This window comes from Spodoptera frugiperda, chromosome 28, assembly GCF_023101765.2.
Source record: "Spodoptera frugiperda isolate SF20-4 chromosome 28, AGI-APGP_CSIRO_Sfru_2.0, whole genome shotgun sequence".
NCBI lineage: Eukaryota > Metazoa > Arthropoda > Insecta > Lepidoptera > Noctuidae > Spodoptera > Spodoptera frugiperda.
In genome coordinates, this window is record NC_064239.1 from 9577007 (window position 1) to 9597163 (window position 20157).

Genomic DNA, 20157 nt, shown 5'->3' on the forward strand with positions numbered 1-20157 from the left:
ACAACATTTTCGATAGTGGAATTTTCATTGTAGGTTTTATTTTAGTTTTTGTTTATGAACTAGTTGGTTGTTGTTAGGAATGTGATCCAGTTTGCTATCACAGTTTCCGCGTAGCAATAGTCACTATCATAATAATTACGGCAGCATCCCTGCACCTATGCAGCTCTGGTAGAAAGTACAGAAAAGGGAACCCTGGCAGTTCGTTGGTCTAGCAACCAGTTTACACGGAAGGACGTTTTAGGCATTGCACGGAGGGCTTTATGCGGTAAATCGATGTGACAAGCGCGGCTTTGCATGTGTTCCGCCTGATCTCAGGCTACGTTAGTCAATTAGGCTTGTCACGATCATTGACTACACATGGAAAATACCGTAGGACTTGCGCAAAAAACTCAACGATAGGTGAATCGCTAATAAATATCTAAAACGTTGCGATAACGCCCCGGTTCCGAATTAAACAGGACGATTTATAACTGTTGGTTTATAGCCAACAATTTATTGAATGTTTCACTTTTTATCGGCCGTTTATGGAAAGTGAGTTTGGTATAGCTTATAAACAATCGTTTCCGCTGACATTAAGATTGGGCGCCAATAGTTAAGACCGTATCTGCTTTATATACGATACAATTATGATGCTAAGGGAACCGAAAACACGGAGTTATCGGAGAATCTTCCAGAAATATTTATGAAAGAAATAAAGATCCAGTCGTTCGTTACTTTGAAAGCTAACAACTTAACTCTAAACAATTATCCGAGGCTTCTGTATAAATCTAGAAGCCCTCCAGTTTAATGGCTTTGCAAGCGCGGTTTTGATGCGCCCCTTGTTAAAATTCTCAATTTTTTGCTCGACAAAAATATAGAAAATTCCTTTGGAACGAGCTCAAAGGTCCCGGGAAGGATGTCTCCGATTATCGGGCGTCATTACGGCGGTACCGTGGTGCGAGGATGCGACAGACATTGCGAGTATGAATTAAGTTATAGAAGTCATTATGACCTTTGCCAATAAAATAATATTTTTTAATATGAAGTAATTATTCTAATTGTTACACAGAAGCTTAATAACAATAATTGCTTGCAGTGTTTTATAATTGCAGTTCGAGATTTTTATAGAAATATTTTGTTCTAGTCGAGAAAGTGTTATAATTGAGCACGAAAACACGGAATCGAAGCTTACCTTGTATTAGTTTAATATATTATGTAATTGGGATTTTTTTCATACCTATATACCTTACATAGGTCACATTAGTATCTTGGAAGACTCATTACGGCGAGTAGACTTGCAGTTGTCTAATAGCCAGTTGAAGCTTTGCCCTACGCTCTATAGTCCTTCATACTCCAAAGTCGTTGGGTTGTCGCCCCACCGGCACCGTAGCAAGCTCGCTTCGATTTATTGGTTAATCTCTTCGCCATTAATTGCTCCCTGCCCCGGGGACCACTTTTGTTTCTATTCTTTTTAAATGCCTCACTTAATAATAGCTTCACTCTAAAATCGCAATTTATCGCTGTGCAAGTGGATTTTATCTGAGATTTATGATTGGTTTTGTTTGGTTAAAATGTAGTCCTTCGCAGTTTGTATTTAGAAAGAGATATTGTATACTTACATGCATACATAATCGTAAAAATATGGTATCCATACTTGATGCCCATGCTTTCTGAACTTCATAAACCTATCAGTCACATTCGAAGATCATTTCGAAATATCTTGTCAACAATCTATTCTGAATAGGATTAGCTTCAATAAACCAATAAGGATAAATCAGATACATTCAATAAATTATTGCCTCCGATAGCATACAGTTTCGTCATACTTTGGCTGCGAGATTACGTAGAAACTGACGATTTCATCTTAACTGAATTTCCTACAAGAACCAAATCCTTACTAATATAAAATTATATTAATGCAAAAGTGTGTTTGTTCGTCATAATGGCGCGGTTCTTAGTATTATTTTTGTATCTTTAATATAGGCTATTATTATTTAATTGCCCACGCGGTCCTTAGACTATATAGCTGTTAGCTAGGCATTATATTAAAAGACAATATTCAAAACATTTTATTGAGTAAATCTATTTAGATAAAACATTACGAAAGCGAGTTTCGAAACATTCAATGCGACAATTCATTGATTCTGGCAGGCGTTAAGTTTTAGACTTATTGAAAAGGCTGGAATTTAAATGCGGTAGTTGGCTAGCTGTGTGTGTAGGCTAAAACTTGATTTATTGTGATTTGTTTACCAACTGAAATATGAGTACTGAGTACTACTTAACTATTCATAGTTAGGAAATAATGAGAGTATTAACAATAGCTTTCAATCTTAATGAGCCATTAAGCCAGTGTTACATTCGTCAAATGTTATGTCAAACAGTTAGTGCTTAACATTACAAACAATTTATAGACAATTCGCTAAAATATGTAACTATTAAGTTTAAGTAAAGTAATAAGCTTGTTGTTGCAATTTCTTCCTTATTGCTAATTGTAACAGAAGCTAGTTTAAAGGGTGTAAAACTTACGTTTATGTCTTAAGTTTACGTTAATTGTAATGTTTTCTCGTTTTATGTCAGTGTGTTACAAAAGCACCAACGGTATACAATTTTAATTGGATTCGGTTTATTTTATGTATGAGAGTATCAGCTTATAAACTGCTTGAAAGGAAAACTCCAAAGTATACGTGAAATACTATGATAAAAAACCTCAAGTAAAAGTACAAATAAACGTTGATATCTTATTCAGAGAAAACTGTTTGAAAGCATTCACAAAACCAATATTCCACCGTTTATCTGACAATAAGAGTTCATAACTTTATGAGGTTGCCATCTTATTCCACATTTTGGAAGCCAAATCGTCTCCGGAACGAGCTGCGACATTCCCGGCAGTCTGCGAGAGCTATTTGCTAACGAAATGGCTCACATTTCATTCCAATTCGCAATTCGAAAACCAGTCAGCATCTAGTCAGCGCCATCCGGAATTACTCGTATAATTCAATTGTGAGTTAAACAGCCACACAAAGCTAACAATAGGAGTGATTAGGAAAGCCGTAATTGTTAATTTATTTAGCAAACTTTTGGTGAACGTCAAATTTGATCATTTTACAAACAAATTGTTGGTTAATTCTTCGAATTGTCGACAACAGATTGTAGACTGGCCATTCAGTCGATTAAACGCAAACTTTATTCAATTGTGAAATTCAAAGTTTAACGAACTTTGTGTAGGAAATCAACAAGTTAGTTCGTTTAACCGAGTGTTAAAGATCATGTTTTGGCATATGGACTGAAAATCACACAACGCACTTTGATTAAACGCCCGAGGCCCGCCGCATTCATTCACTTCCTACGGACTGTAGATTCAACAAGCTGTAAACATTTCTCAGGCATGCAAATGTCACCGACGCACGTGTACTACGTATCGCGAGAACTGAGTAATTTGTTGGTTATTTATCGTCGCACTCCCCTAGATGTATTTCGTAAGGCGGTGCGTTTAAATCGTGAAATTATACGGGCTTACGTGGGCGGGATATGACAATGCGCAAATGCTTTGTTACACGGTGTGTGTTTCACTGCAAGGAAATAAGGTCTCAGTTTACACACAATTTATCCTCTTAGCTATCATTATCCTTATAAAGAAATGTTACATTTCAAAATGTCAGACATAAAAGTCATGTGGACAATCATCCTTTTTCTCCACACTGTGTTCTTTACCAAGAAATTCGATTAGTAAGTAAACATGACGAGAAAAGCAAATTGAAAGCCCTTTACCGAGAACAAATAAATTGTGAAGACAATCCAATACAATATCTATTATATTTTTATTGTTTTACCAAGTGAATGTTTACGGTTTAACAAGAATCGATTCTATAGGACCGAACGTGAGTTTCTGCACCAATTTCCACAATTTATCGTAAGTAATTTCTACCATCGACTTATATTGAGAGCTAGCGGGACTTGGACAACACTATTAACAAAATATGTGCCATTAACGAGACACAGTTATGTCCTCTTAAAATAAACACTAAAACATTTTGTTAAAGAGCCAATGTTGTACATTTAATGTGTTGTTACAATTGTTGTAGTATAAAGTAACTTGAACGTTGGTTTCGATCGAATTTCTATCATACCAGTTTATGTATTATAAAATCTCAATGTAATCCTATGTTGGTTGTGTACTTGGTTTTCTATAAGAATACCAAAGAAATACTATTTCCCATCCACACATCGATACCTTACTTGAACATGTGCCAAGATTAGTTCGTGTTGCAGCAATTTCTCCATACGTTACGTGATTTGTGTAACAAAAAGCTGCATTATCTTACACTATACCACAAAGTCGTAAAATAAAGTATGAATGGAATTTGTTTATCAAGTAGGCTCACCTGTTGATTTCTGTGTGTCGGGGCCAAAGCAGCGTTTCCAGCATCGTTGCTTATTCCTCATTCTTTGGGAGGCACGGCTACCGTTATTACCCCACCTGAAACAAAGGGAACCTTTGAGTACAAACGTGATAATTAATCAATTAGCATTTATTAGCTAAGTAGAAATTTCTCTTAGCAAACTTTGATTTTGAGTCTGTTTTCAATTAGCACGGCACGAGAAGTGGAACAGCGTTCCTCATTAGGAGAGCAGAGTGTAGCAATAGGTAGATGCGAGATAACGCATTACGCATGCGCGCGCCATTGTCTTCGCGCCCAGATGCCTAGATAATGCGGCGAAAGCTCATAGTATATGCAATGATTTAAGAATTCTGATGTCATTTGACTCATAATTAATCGAGTGTGTGTATCAAAACGCTTTTGATATTATTAATTAATCTTTTGTTCCACATATGGGGTAACGTGTGTTCATTGAATGTTTTGAATAGGTTTGTTACAATAGTATTGTCTATCTTAAATGTGAGCTTGCAAATACATGTTACATAACAAAAAATATGTTCTTTCCTTTTTCTTTCGGCCATTATTTTATATGACAGTATGCTGTCAAATAGGTATATCTCATAACATGTACCTATAATTTCGATTGTGATTATTGTAATCTCAGTATTAAAAGTCCCTCATTATTATTAAAGTATTTGAATATTTTACATGTACACTAAAGCTGATTGCAAGTACCTTGCAGGCGCACGTGCCGAGCGGTCCAAACAGCAGCATACCTCACCAAACTTAGCCCAATAAATACAATTTTGGATATGCGTAATGAGTACTGTCCAAACCAAACTATGGTCAATGGGAGCCCAAGTATAGTAACCGCGGAACTTTCAGATTGGACTATTGATATTGGTGAAAACGATGTTATTGTCAGTCTCAGTGTATTGAAAAGGAATGGTGTGAAGGTAGCTTTAGGATAAGATTGTAAAACAGCTGTTAATATTGAGAAAGATATTTTTGCTGACCAAATGGCACAATTTTTATAATAACTATCAGACATACTAAAATAACTAAAAATCGCTGTGTACTCACGAAAATGGAGAAAAGCTCTACGCGTAGGCTGCTTGACGTCATCGCGTCAGCGCACGCTTCTCATGATGAAGAATCCCTCTGTGACTCGAAACTAGTAGAGCTTTTATCCATTAATTTACGTGAGTAAACCGTGATTTTTAGTTAACAAATGGCACAAGTGTAAAGTCCTGTTTGTTCAAAAGAAAATTATCTGATGTCAAACCACCAGACAGTCAATTTTTTAAATAAGTTACTGCTATTTGATGAACACAAAAAAGTTAGCACAGATTGAACAAGAGTGATTCTAATTTGAAACCTTTGTTTTTCAAAACAGCGAAAGAGAAATTATGATACTCGTAGTAAAGATTTGTTCATACTGTACTTAGGTGTTAGTATTGAATGCACCACAAACCTAATCCTACAACGTCTTAATTTACAAGCAGTAACTGTCACTAGTGTTATGGCTAATAATTCGATATTTACCTGCACTTTAAGGCCAGATAATTTTAAATCAAATTCACTTGTAACTGAGTCTAAGGCTAAGTCTAAATAACAGTGTTATTATCCAACAAAACCAATTATAGAGCTGAAATTATTGACATTTATTTATCTAACAGCTTGTAAATGTCCGCTGAGATTCTGTTTTGAGAGAAAGACGTGGATGTCGAACTTGGCCGGTATCGTCACGATTCTATCGTTGTTACCACGATGTTATCGGGTACCAATGAATGCGGGGAGATATAATCTCTAATTCTCTAGGCTAATTATTGCTTGGACCGAGCTATGTAGATACAAGTATTATTTGGCTTTATTTAATGTTAGGTACATTTATTTGCTACATGCAACTTTGATATACTTGCGTTTGTGTGTTAAAAAGGATTAAGGTTACAATTACTTAACAATGTTTGGTACACACAAATTTTGGTGAATTTGGAAAATAAATAATAGTACGTTGGAATATAAATCTGTCTCCACCTGGGTAGTAGACAGAGTTATGAATTCATAATAAAGTAATAAAGTTACTTCGACATAGAACATGCCCCAACAACCGCGCCTGTGACCACTAAATCAACACGGTTGTTAAAGAAATGTTCTTTGATTTTATTGGGTAAACAGACCGATCAGTAGATGGCAAGTCATCAGTGCCACCCATGAACACTCTAAACCAGAACAGTAAAGAGCGTTGCCGTATCATTTTTTTTTCAAACATTGCACTACATTTGAATTTTCTCCTGTATCGTGGGTGCATTAAAAACATACAATTTCACATGCACATGACACTTAGATCAAGAACAACAACTCGTGAATTACACAAAGAGTTGCGCCGTGCGGGAATCGAATTCACCACCGCGTAACTGTGCAGTTCAAATGTACCAAACATTAGCATCGTTTGTTTTTTAAATCAACATTCATGGGAACAGATTCGATATCGACAGTCGTGTTCCTGCAACAAAGATGTCCCATTCACAGTTTCACACAGACCAAATCAAAGCATACAACAAAACATCCGATTACAACTATCATTCTCATAATCCCGGTCATTGTTCCGAGTATTACGGATGTTCTATTTACCAAGCAAATGAAGCTAACGGTACTGTAAGCAGGCACTTCTTATCTAACGTTAAAACTAAATAGTTACTTAGCAAAAACGTGCCGCAGATTATATGAGTTACAAATGTCGTGTCGCAATTTTGTTACAGAAAAACTATAAGACGTATTACTTAATCGTATTTTAGAGAGTAAAGTTCCCTAAGTAAATGAGGATGCTCCGACTAGGCGGTGCGTTCGTGCCTGGCGGGCTTTCTGCCCTGGGATTTTCTATCCGTGTTAATTTGCATGTAAACTTCGTATGTGCGATGCAGGATATTTATGACGTCATCCGTTGATAGTCTATGTGCGACTTCTGTCACTTGTCAGAGTGTCGCCACAGTTCTAAGAAAAATAAAGATACGAATATTTTTTCAAGTTGCAGCCAAAAATCTTTGTCGGAGTTCAATATGGTCCTGTTGTTGTGATTGGCTAGCTCCAATGAACCAACCAATCACAGCGCAGAACGCGGTCTCATTTCGATCTCGTTCAACGTAAAGCAAACACGTACTAAGGCCCCTGAGGACCTGACCGCGAAAGTCAGATTGATCGATCGAATCGATGGTGCTGGCAGTTTACGAAATGGATGGAGAAATAAATTTGGAAACCTAACATTATTCTCTTTTCCGAGAAATTATGCTCCAAGCTTCAATGTACCTACCTAAAGGTTGCCCGTTTTTTGGAAGGGTTATTCTAGATATTTCCACATAAGTATGTAATGTGCATATGTTTATATTGGAGATTTTCATCGTTAATTAATAGTATTATCAATTTAAGTTATTTGATATATTTCTGGGAGGTATACAAGTTGTCGTTTATTATTTAGGACCTGCTGTAAGCAGTTGTACTACTGCATATAATTGCAACATGAGTACCACGTGAAGGCGTGTCATTTGTTCGTATTTTGTATGGTTATAACTCGAAGTGTTTATTGTGATGTAAGCATGTTGTCCGTTCGTAACTATTCGGTTAATTACTCACGACATGGTTATTAAACAATTGAATATTGACAGTAAATAAATCATTAATATTTGTACGCATACGTTGTAATGGCAAGTTTTCGACGCATACGTTTAGGAAGGGTTTGTGGTGTGAACTTAACATTTTCAATTGAATCGTCTCTGTCTTAGTGGCTTATTAAAACATAGAAGCTATTCCATTCTTGTTTAGCTGTCTAATTTTTTAAATGCAGTTACGTTGTATCTATTAACGGAACCTGAATACCAAATAAAAGCAGTTCTTAATTTAAATCGAAAATTTACACCCTCTTTACTTCAAACTTTCGAATTTATTTGACGTATGAAGATACATACGAGTATATATCTTGTGACTACAGCTTGACGGTACGATTTCGCAATGAGTAGTAAGATATATCAGATCCAAGTCTAACTTGTCAAGTCAGATCTCAACAGTCATTAGGACGAATGGTTTCAACTAACCATGATCCTATGACCCGTTGCACGCCCAACACCATTCATTATGATGATTATCACTAGAAGTACTTCTCAAATAACGAACAATTGAATTTTAAAGTTCAGCTGACATATTGGTAACAAGATTTTTTTTAGGATTTTGACATTAGGATTGTCTTCTGTGTCGTGGGTGCGTTTGCAAATATACAATTTTACATATACATGACAACCAAACCCGAAACAACTATTTGTTGATCACACAAAAAGCCTTAAGACGTCCGCTTCTCATGCATGAGGGTGTGGGCTCAAAACTTACCAACGGCAAGTACCAATATGACTTCTTCTGAGCTATAAGTACTTTCCAAGATTATTCAGACACTCTGACAAACGGTGAAAGAAAATATCGTGAGGATTCCTGGGCTTATAATTTCTAATTGTTAGTTTTCAATTGCCAACCCGCATTGAGCAAGCGTGGTGATTAATGCTCAAACCTTCTTTGTGTGAGAAGAGGCCTTTGGTCAGCAGTAGCCACTTATAGGCCGATGATGTGATATCGGTGTCACCTTTGCCTTAGGAAAAAAAGCCTTAATACGACATTCGATATTGTAATCAATTCGTGTATCAAAAACAGGATGTTATCGTTTTAGTCAGATACTTATTCATCTTGAAACTTGTCAACCGTTTTATCGATTATCGACTTGTCACTTAATTTGTTATAATTAATTTAATGATTTATTTTTTAATCAATCACGGACTTTGTTCATGGTCATCCCATATCTTAAATGACCGTGTATTTTATAATTACTGCGGCCATCCGGCAATAAAAAAGGTTTTAGTATTTATGATCACATGTCTGAATAAATTAGATCATACTGTGTTATAATTACTTTTTTAGTTTATTTTATCCTGTCGGTATTTGTGGTGTTTTATTGTGAGAAAATAACTTGTTCAGAGTTGTTTGTGTTCAAGATTGAACTTGGTGTTTGCAGCTATTTGAGTACTAAGAACTTAGGACAAAAGTTAAGAAAACTCAAGTGAGTAAGTAAATCGAAATTCATTTAGCCACCTACTTCAACACTACGCCTTTCGTCTCGTAACTGAATGCTAATGCTTTACTTGTTTTGTTTAAAGTAACAGTCCGCCATTGTTGTTGGGCAGCGGCAAATTTACGTGCCAACAGTTTTGCAACTGACAACCAGTTTTTGTAGCACCGATGAAGATATGAGAATTCTAGTACCGAACCACTTTCGTAACGTGTCGCGTAATTAAGTCTTTATCAGAGGCTCAGGGTATCACAACCCTTCTATCTGACGCACGAGATTAAGTAGGCAAGTTACAATTGCTCAATTAATTATTTCGAAGGAACTGAGTACTTACTAAGCGTTCACTGTAAAGCCAGTTTCTGTGTTATTGAAGTTTACTACGCACGGCAATTACAATCCATTTCGAACGGCAATTTTAATTAAACAGTTTAAGTGTAATTGTATTCATTATTGTTGAACGCTGAATACATAGTTCACGGAATTATAATCTAGAAATTTCTAAGGCTCGGTAATGATAAATATAAGTTATCATATTCGAAATCAAATGCGAACTGAGTTACTTATCTAATAAATAACCGTTAGGCTGAAAACGTGGCATTTTACACTTTATTAATCTTTACGATATCTTTAGCAACGCTGTGTGAATGAAGTTATAGATGCTATCTATGTTTAGTATTATTATACCTCTGAATCACATTGTACGACAATAAAATTACCTAATAACAGTAATAAATCGTCACACAAGAACATAAAACGGGTATGTCAATCAGACAAGGCAGCCGGCGAATCATAATGAATGAAAAATAAAAATACACGATTAAAAATGCAAGAATGTGATTCAATGAACTTGTTCAGTCGTCACGACCTTGGCGAGGCGTGCAAAAAGAAAATGAGCACAATATTTGTATGAGAGTTCATTCTACGCGTACGTTCGGAATACTTCGGAACTGCGACCGAAGGTGAGCAGCTTTCCGCACCGGTTTCGATATATTTCGAACACCTTTTACTTACGATACGTGCACGTTGTGGGCGGGATCCACTGATACCCCACTCTGGCCGAGATATTGCCACACTGATTGTTGTTTTGGCCACATTATTGTATGTAACATATTACATCACAATGGAATTTTGTAACCCGACACATGGGAGACGAATTTATAGTTTGAAAGGACCACACTAAAGTGATTTTCATCTCAAGTGTGGTCCTTTTAACATTTATACATTCAAACGAATGTATTAAGTGTAAATACAAATCTGTCGAACAAAATGTACGAACAACAAGCTGTAACAGAACGTAAATTGAATTTGTATTTTAATCCCTCTCGCCGAATACACAACAGTGTATTAATTAATTTTATTATGACATTTATTGAAGCGGTAAGCTTGGAGTCGGTGAATTATTTGATTAATCTAGAGCAAGGATTGGGCTTAGATATGTAATTAAGGGAAAACTAGAACGATAAATTATGGGGGGAAATTGTGAGGTCTAAAATAGTGGTTTAACACCAGTTAGAGTAGAAAATGAAAGTGGCTAGATAATAAGGAAGCTTGGTTCTATAGAGGTTGTACTTAATAGTGGGGAAGGGCTCTAAATATGATACAACGTCGATTTCCGTTGCATGGGCGTTCTTAGTTTCGATCAACGAACTTTACTGTGAGTGGGATTAGACATCGACGTTTATGTCAATATTTGAATTTAGTGACGAGTATAAAATGTCAAAGAATAGGAATACATTTCATAATGCGTTTAATGTCTATCATTTCAATCTGTGGACACAGTATCTTTTCAATTGGAATAACTAGCTATAGATTATTAAATAAAATGATTATGTATATAAGTTTAGACTGCTAGTGCAGAAATCACATTTATAGCTATGACTTACGATCTTAAGACGCAACAAGTCAAAGCTTACGTTTAAGTCGCAGACACACAAGACATGTTTTCATTTAAAATAACGAGGGTAACACAGAAGCTGTTTCTTGCAAATGATATTTACTATAATATGAATGAAGAGAAACTGGATTTCATAAAGAGACAACCAGTTTCCTTAACTATATAGAAATATAAAGAATATCCTACTGCGCAACACGTTTGAGGTTCTACTAAACCATAACTCAACAATTCGAGGTTTTACAAGCAATTGTTCGTCATAAAAGGAGTAACTAAAGCAAAGTGTAAAAATGACCGTATCACACTAATTCACCAAAGGTTTACATTTAATTGTTCCACGAATGGTATGGTTGTAATCGTCAGCGTTTAAAATCCATTTAAGTCGTTCCGTGATGTAATGACATGCCGGGATCGTATTCGTAGAAAGTTTACGTAAAATCCGCATCCGCGCACAATGCAACAAAAATAAAACATCTGCCATTTAAGGAGACAGTACGCAATACCGGCTATCGCTGCGCGCAGTCCTTTAAAGTCGCTAAGCCGCTTATGAAATGTGGGTACAGACGTTCCAACTTTTCTCATCGGCTGTGCTCATAGCGCTCATTCCGCCGGCCGGCAGCCGCTAGATGGCGCGCCGAGCGTGGCTCCCGACGCTCAATGGATTTTTCTTTCATATCATCTCCGAGTTCCGGGTACAGTTTATTGAACACTCCGACTAGTATAAATTACTTGTCTCACGCTTCGCAGTCGACTCGCAAAAACGTTTGACGCCGATTGGCTCCCATCTCAAAAAAAGGCTTAAACTATTCGACTGTGTATTTTAATCTGTTTGAGATTAATCATGTTTTTTTTTTTATAAATTCAATAAGTATTTGTATTATGTAAATATGACGGCGTATCATTAAATTTTTACAAGGAAGCTATAAATCTATTGAATGGTTCATTAGTTCAGATTGTTGAACACGTTTGACAACATTAGTATAATTTGCATCAATCAATAGCGCAGACTAAATGATTTATTGTAGTTAGCTGAGTAATAAACGTTAAGTATGGTTCCAAACATATTTTCAGCTTTATGGTGACGTAATAAATACCTCATCACTGCCACTCAAAGAGCGTGTTTTAATTAAATTCGGCTTTCATGCGATATAATCGTTTTGCCTCCAACAATGCATTCAGGACTACATTGTTCGAGAATTTATGCATAATTCTATGGCCTAGTGAAATGCGGGTGTAAATAACTTTACGGTGTTGACTTAACTATAAGATAGAGTTGAAGTTGACCTAAAATAACACAATCAGACAACAAAAACGTTGTACAAAGTAAAGTGCATGTGCATGCAATTTTCCCTTAGAACAAAAGTTGCTACAAACATGCATTTATCTACTGACCGTGTCCAGTTATATAAGTACGAAAGCTGCATTTTTGACAGCACGACCTTTCCATGCAACTGCACTAGTTTAGAATCAGTAGAAAGCCGGCCGCGGGCGACAGGAACTAACCTTTTGCGACCGACCTTTAGCCAATATTAGGTGGCTGACCCCGGCAGTGTTAGATACGTGAAATACGCTACCATTTCACTGTTGATAACGTTTTGGTCGTGGATAATTTCTATGTAAGCGTAGGCGTGAGCATCGGTCACGTATTGGCCTAAGTTATAACCCGGGAACGAAATAAATCTAGCTTGGTTTAGCTCTGTGAGTGTGCACCTTCGGTGTTGAGCGCAAAGACCGCCCACGCTAGGAATTTACATACGTAATACGACAGTAACCAGGCGCTTGTCAATCTTTGCCAACTAGAAGATAATGAGGTCAGTGGTTTTTGATGAAAATTAACTCTGATTAGCATTTCGATTTTGTGGTAAACTAAAAGTGGCTAGAAGGCTTCCTGGCTCCAACGCTCGTGAATTTTGTTTTAGGTTTCTACAAGATAGATTTAGAATGAACATGACTACACGAAGAGACTTCGAAAATAAACGAAAAGGGTGATATTTGAAGTTCAAATAACACTAAAATGTGTTCAAATTTTGAACACTGTGTGATAAGACCTGTACGAGTGATTTCACTTACCATCTCATGCTAAACGATTTCTGAGAACTGTCTTAATTACAGGATATGATAATATTGATTTTGAAAGTTCAAATATATAACTTTAATGATCTATCTTCCGTTTTACGTGCTATAGATATCCTATAGTACTAGTTCCAAATGTTATTGTATAATCCGTTATTAAAATGATTATCAGATCACGTTTTGCCACCATTTAGCACGTTTGATGATTGCAACCCCTTGATCAATCTTGGTATTACTGTATTTTTTATATCTCATGTAAAGTGTGATTTCTTCTAAGTAAGTAATACATTGACGGAAACGATTATATGTATAGTGTATCTGGAATAAGATACCTACGTGTACACTAAGAAACACCTCTATTTCCTATTGCATTAAATAAAAACATGTGACGCTTCTTATTGGTGCAAACTTTTCCTTGTAGCTTAGTAGAATAAGATTATGTTTTTATTGAGAAGAAATAAACGAAATCTTACATTCAGAGTTAAGCCACAATAGAGATATTGAAGCTTTCGCTTTACGCACAATACAAAGGTTTCCTTTACGCGTATTTTCTAATTTGATTCGCAGTAATCTGTGGTTGTATTGTTAGCATTTCCGTGCGTATAAAATTTTGAGGAGATAATTTTGGTTATGTAAGTTTGGGATTAGATAGTTTTATAACGCTGGTTTTTCTCAAGTCATCGACTAGCAAATAGCTTCACTAGATGACTAACCGACAGACAGACGTTTTTTTTTTTAAATTAGAATATTTGCTTTGAGTTTTAAAAGTGCCTTTCCTTTAATAAATAATTTTGACGTTGACTATAAATATGGTTGTCTTATAAAAGGAGAAGAAAAAAAAAAACAAAACAATAATTCGACTTTAATTTTAAGCATAAATTCTTCAAGACAAACATTAAAATATCAACAATGATGTAATGATAGGTAAATCATGAAACTATTCAACAATTTTTATTTATTGCTTATTAGCATTTTAATCTGTTTAAAAGACAAGACTTTAGATAAGCCACTAATTTGACCACAGATTGAATAACAAATAAAAAAGAAGATAAATTCGAACTGACAGAATTCGAATTTGTCTCTCGACATTCCTCAAAAAAGTGTAATGAAAAAAAAAAATATACGATATTCGGCACTGTTACAAGCGCCATGATCACGGATGAAATCACAAAAACTAATAAACATGGTAAATATCCCGTTTTAAGTTCTAATGATATTGCAAGTGAAAACAAAACTAGTGTTGCGAAAACGTTTTGCTTGTTTGGTGTGATAATTATTTGAAAAAAAAAAGTTGTTGATAGTGATACCACACAGCGGGCGGTTACCGCGTACATATTTATTGAACATTACATAAACGTTGATGGCTCAGTAATCACAACATCATACCGGACACTATTACATCTGACGATTGCTGTAAAATTCGATGTAATTTTTTTACTAAAAACCAATAGGCGTGAAGTCTGTTTTAAGAGTATTGGCAGAGCAAGAGGAGAACTTTTGAGAGAGTTCATCACAGTAATAATTTAATCACACTAATATTATGAATGTAAAAGTTTGTTTGTTTAAATGTTTGGATGTTTGTCCGTCAATCAAACTGATCAACGGATTTTGATAAAATTTGGTATGCAGACATACAATTTCTACTGCTACTAGTACAGCTACTGCGGACTACCCGGTTACCGGGGCTCCGGCTTGAAAAGCAGGAGTAGGAACGGGGTGGTTTTTAGTTAATAAGAGTCTGACACTCCCTCTTGCCACGCCCAAGGTAGAAGTCATTGGATGATTTTCTCCCCTCGAAACCAATAAGCCAGTGCGACGAATTAATTTCATTAAATAAAATTTTATAGACAATTTAGATAACAATCAACACCTACAATCGAAGAAGTATCATAGAAAGGGCGGAAATGTACTGATCGATTTTAAATTGGACAAGATTCTTAGTACATTCGACATCAAATAAATTCTAACTGATTTCCCTACAAACAGCATCGGTGCTTGTCTATCGTCTGTCGTTAGTCTTTATTGCAACTAAGATTTCAATCTTACCATGGTACAACAGCACATGAACCTACCCTTTTCTGTCAAATTCCTGTATAACATTTTCAACTTTATAACTTTGATGTAGAGTCGAAATTTCAGTGATGGAAATTGACGGATCGGAGTAGGTTGACCTGCTGGTGTCTGTACTGGAAACAAGTGACTACCCACGCAGTAATTTCTTGTCTGTGAACGTGTGAATTGTCAGCCATGTTATAACGCAATGACGGGGTTCATTAAGACGACAGTTAAGAAGCTTCGAGTACTACGTGTCAGCCCTTTATTGTTGAGTAAATAATTGTCTTTAGGTGGAGAAAATTAAAATAAATAAAGATTAAAATATACCTTTGCGTAACGTTAACATTTTTGCATGCCTACCTAGGCAGAGGTGCACATTACGGCACGTAATGCCAATGTAAGGGTGAGCCTATTGTCTAATACTGGGTACAATTCCATACTTCGTGCTATAACAACTGAGACATTTTCGAAAAACCGAAAAAAACAGTAATTCTTAAACCCGAGACCCGGCAGTCGCTCTTACGACCCCTCGACCAACAAGGCAGTACGAGGTAGGCAGTTTTATTGTAGTTATTAACATTAAACGTGTTTTTAATACTTATTGACTAAAATAAACACTATAGAACTTCAATAAATACTAACATTCATACCTTACCGTTATTACCAACACTAGGCTATACATTACATTACTAAAACCTAAGTAATATTGAGTTAAAGTGCCATAAAACAAGCCATTTTCCATCATCCGTTTATTTGCTTACATCTCATAACTTACGTACGAGGTATTCTAAGAATATTGTCGAGTGGAATCACATAATATAACATATAATACTTTATGTTATAGTATTTTATTGTTATGTTAATTTTACAAGTTTATGTCTATTGTTTTAAATTTTAATAGTTAAAGGTTTAGAATTTAAAATAATAGGTAATAGTTGGGTGTGGTTTGCCTATCGGTTAGCGTTGATTTTAATAGGTTATTTTAAAGGGCTTTTGAGTTAAGCAGAAGTTGGTGATTATATATTTTTTTATTATAACTGTTTTAGGAATTTTCTTATCGTTAAATGTTTGTATATTATATTAAATTGTGAGTTAAGTTTTAGTCAGAAAATGTATCAGTCCATTATTAAGAGTTATATGAATAATTGAAAACATCAATCTTAATCTTCAGGGCAAAATATACTTTTGATGTATTATGAGTGATGGGAACTAAATATTAATAATGTTTAGTGTTAAAATTTGTACCTAAGTCCACTATTTTTTCTGGAGCTGCGGACAACATAGCAGGTTACCCGGGCTCTAGCTCAAAAAGCAGGAGTAGGAACAGAGTGATTTTAGTCAGTAAGAGTCTGACATTCCCTTTCGCCTCGCCCAAGGCGGGAGAAGTCATTAGATGATTATCCCCCCAAAAAAAAAGTTCACTATTTTTAGGTTTAACTGCCTAAAATACAAATTATATTAATATTTTTAGTTTTAAAACAGTATCTAAGTAAGTAATACAGACCTGCTGACCACAGTTAACCAATAAACTAACACGCTAATTACTCGCTACAATAATAAACGATCACAATTAAACCCAGCCAATACATATCCGGCTCCACAAAACACAGGGTGTCCAAACAACCAATCAAAGACCTAAAATATAGGCTAACAGCGAATTATCTATACTTGGTTACCTAGAACTTATTAAGGCCTCAATTTACCGAGAATGGCGTTCTGTCGTGAGGTCATAGGTTCGAGTTCCGATTGTGGCATGCCTACATTTAGGTAATACATTCACAAGTTCGTAGCTAACAGTAAAATTGTTTGATAACAATGTTATTTATTTTGCTTGCCTTGTTTCGTTTAAGGAGAATTCATGATGGAATATAGGTTGGCTGCGACGGTTATGGAATGAGAAATGGGAGAAAGGTTTGTGGTGTATGGATTATGATTTTGCGTTTATTTTTGCCTTTTGTGGAATTTAGATCTTACACTTTATGTTATGGCTTTAAAACCTAACTTTGAAAGGTTTAACTGTAAAATTTAAGGCACAACGTTAAACCTTTCTTTAACCATTTCTTTCACGTAGATTATGAAAAAAAAACACGATTACAACGCTCTAAAAGAAGAATAACCTTAAACAAAGTTTAAGGCAAAATAAAAAAAATATGCTTTAAAATAATCAACGATTCTAAACTTAAAAAAAGGTAAACAAACTAATCGGAATCTTCCAAACATAAATCTTAAACCACGTCATTGAATCGGAATTTGCACATTAATACATTATAAATTATTTATAGAAAGACATTTATAACGTCGTCAGTCAACCGCAAAAGTGAAATAATTTGTTTCATGAATATGCGAAATAAGTAAAACGAGTTTACTGACGAAAACTGAATTAGTTAATGACGCGCGTAGCCCGTAGCACTTCGTTGGCGCCGGATTCCGAATCACATTATTTTAATGCTTATTAATACATTTAAATTTCCATTCTAGTATTATATAATATAGTATAGCAAGCAATTTTGTTTCTTATGACTCATAGATTGAATAGAGAAGTGACAAAATTTGCATTGTAAGTATTTGTTTGTAAACTGTAAACACGAACGTGTTTATGCAAGGGTGATTAATTTCTATTTTGTGTAGGATGATAATTCAATTTCTTCGATGGTTACGTTTTAGTGTCATCGTTTAAATTGTCACGTTGTTAAGATGTACCTAACTTAACTGGTTTTATGGAGTCTTCATCACACATCACATTTTTTTTTATTCTTTTTATATCTATTAGTTCTCCACGGACTCTTGGTCCATACGCTTGTTATATTACATACTACAATTAATGGTTGATTTGAAGTGACCTTCATTCAGCAGATATCTTTGTTCAGGGGGGAAAATCATCCAATTTCTTCAACTGCTTGAGGCTAGGCGAGAGGGAGTGCCGGACTTTACTGACTAAAACTAAAAACCACCCCGTTCCTACTCCTGCTTTTCGAAAAAACCACCAGGTAAACCCGCTAGGTAGTCCGCAGCTCTGGATTCAGCAGATACAGGCAACCTTGTGTTATCACAATCCATAAATACATCCTTATTTAAAAAAGTAAACCACACATAACTTTAAAATCGATATCACTATCTACTGAAAACTATTTATACGAGTACATACTGCAGCCTACCGATATTTCCAACACATACACGAAGTACCGAACTGAAGCGAAGTCACGAACGAGCGAAGAGTTCCCCGTCCTTTGTTAGCAGACGATATCAAGATGTGGGTACACTTGCGAAAGAATGTGCCAAGTAATTGTTAAACTATGCAAATTACTCCAAGTCTTAGGGCTAAGATAAAAAGTTTCACGTTTTCTGTCTTTTAAGTACCGATAACTTGGTGTGTTAATTAAACGAATGTTTCGAACAATGTTGAGGTCGTTTTATTTGGAGGTCTCAGTAATTGATAGTTACAAGTATAATCATAACATAAGAGCTTGGCAGTAATTCTTCGAAATGGGATGTGGACTTTGCACACTTTGCTAATAGTAAGTAGGTACCACACTAACTTTTTGCATGTTCATCTTGCACGCTCGACGCCGTCTGTGTGGCTAAAAGAAAAAACTTACTCTATATCAATTGTCAATCTCTCTCTCTTTGAAATTCTCAGACCAGAATTTAAAAATAATACGTTGTACCTACTATGAACGAAAAGTAGTTTCTCAACTCTAGAGTTCACTATAATATTAGCGTAGATTCTATTTAAATAGTCAAGTAAGTTTCAAATCTACGGATCTGTTTACTTACCACATCGATAAAATATTGGCATGATATCATATTTAACTTTAATTTATATACCTACACAAGTTAAACCGCTCCGACAAGATATTAAAGCGTTACGCATTTAATGATGAATGACTTGTAATATAAATTACTTAAATATGCGGACATTTTTACTTATAAGGTCGACGTTAAACTTCGAGAATGCTGTCAAATATTTTATAAGGATCTTACCTGTACAGTGTACATACTCACATCAAGCTATACAAAACCAGTATAAACTGAACTTCAAATGTGTGAAGAATACATACGAAGCGAGGCCATGATAGACTGGTTATTTACAGCTTATGTGCTGACAAGAAGGATTTTAACTTTCACACATCCGTGTTCCATAACTTAAGTACTGAGACGTGCCAAAAAGTTACGATTGTGAAATTGTCTGCATGCTGCGCTGTCTTGATTTGTGATTGATAATAAGACATGATGTTTAATCTCTGAAGGGGTACGCAGATCTTTATTAATTTGGGCTGTTATATTATAAATCCCTTGTAAAGTAAGAAACAAGATTGTTACCATATACCGGGTTCAATGGATACTCTAAAGATAAGTTATTATTGACAATATTGAAAATTAAAAATAAATGTAAATACAATAAACATTGAACCGCCTGTGTCACATATATGCGACACATAAATAGTTCCGTGTGCACTAGCATCGTATTTCTGCGACAGAACATGCATGATCTTTTCTTTCTATTCACACGATTGCTCCTCTTTATTTAGTGTAGCTACATATAATTTTTTCGATATGTAATTGATATTTTTAGCTGAATGCTTAAAGCAAATGTTGTTCTGGCAATTTCTTCGGCGTATATATCAAACATGACATTCTATTATGTTTAATGTCAACACTTAAAGCTGTGTAACCTA

General features: G+C 35.4%; 1 protein-coding gene across 2 annotated transcripts in view; it reads right to left on the bottom strand.

The window, feature by feature from the left end:
* LOC118265228 (cadherin-86C) overlaps positions 1 to 20157 on the bottom strand; it is a 115415-nt gene that overhangs the window by 64527 nt on the left and 30731 nt on the right. For both annotated transcript variants that reach the window (XM_050706068.1, XM_050706067.1), the window contains exon 2: positions 4362 to 4456. In XM_050706068.1, the coding sequence (XP_050562025.1) occupies positions 4362 to 4405 (44 nt within the window). In that variant the 5' untranslated portion in view covers positions 4406 to 4456. The remainder of the gene's footprint in view (positions 1 to 4361; positions 4457 to 20157) is intronic.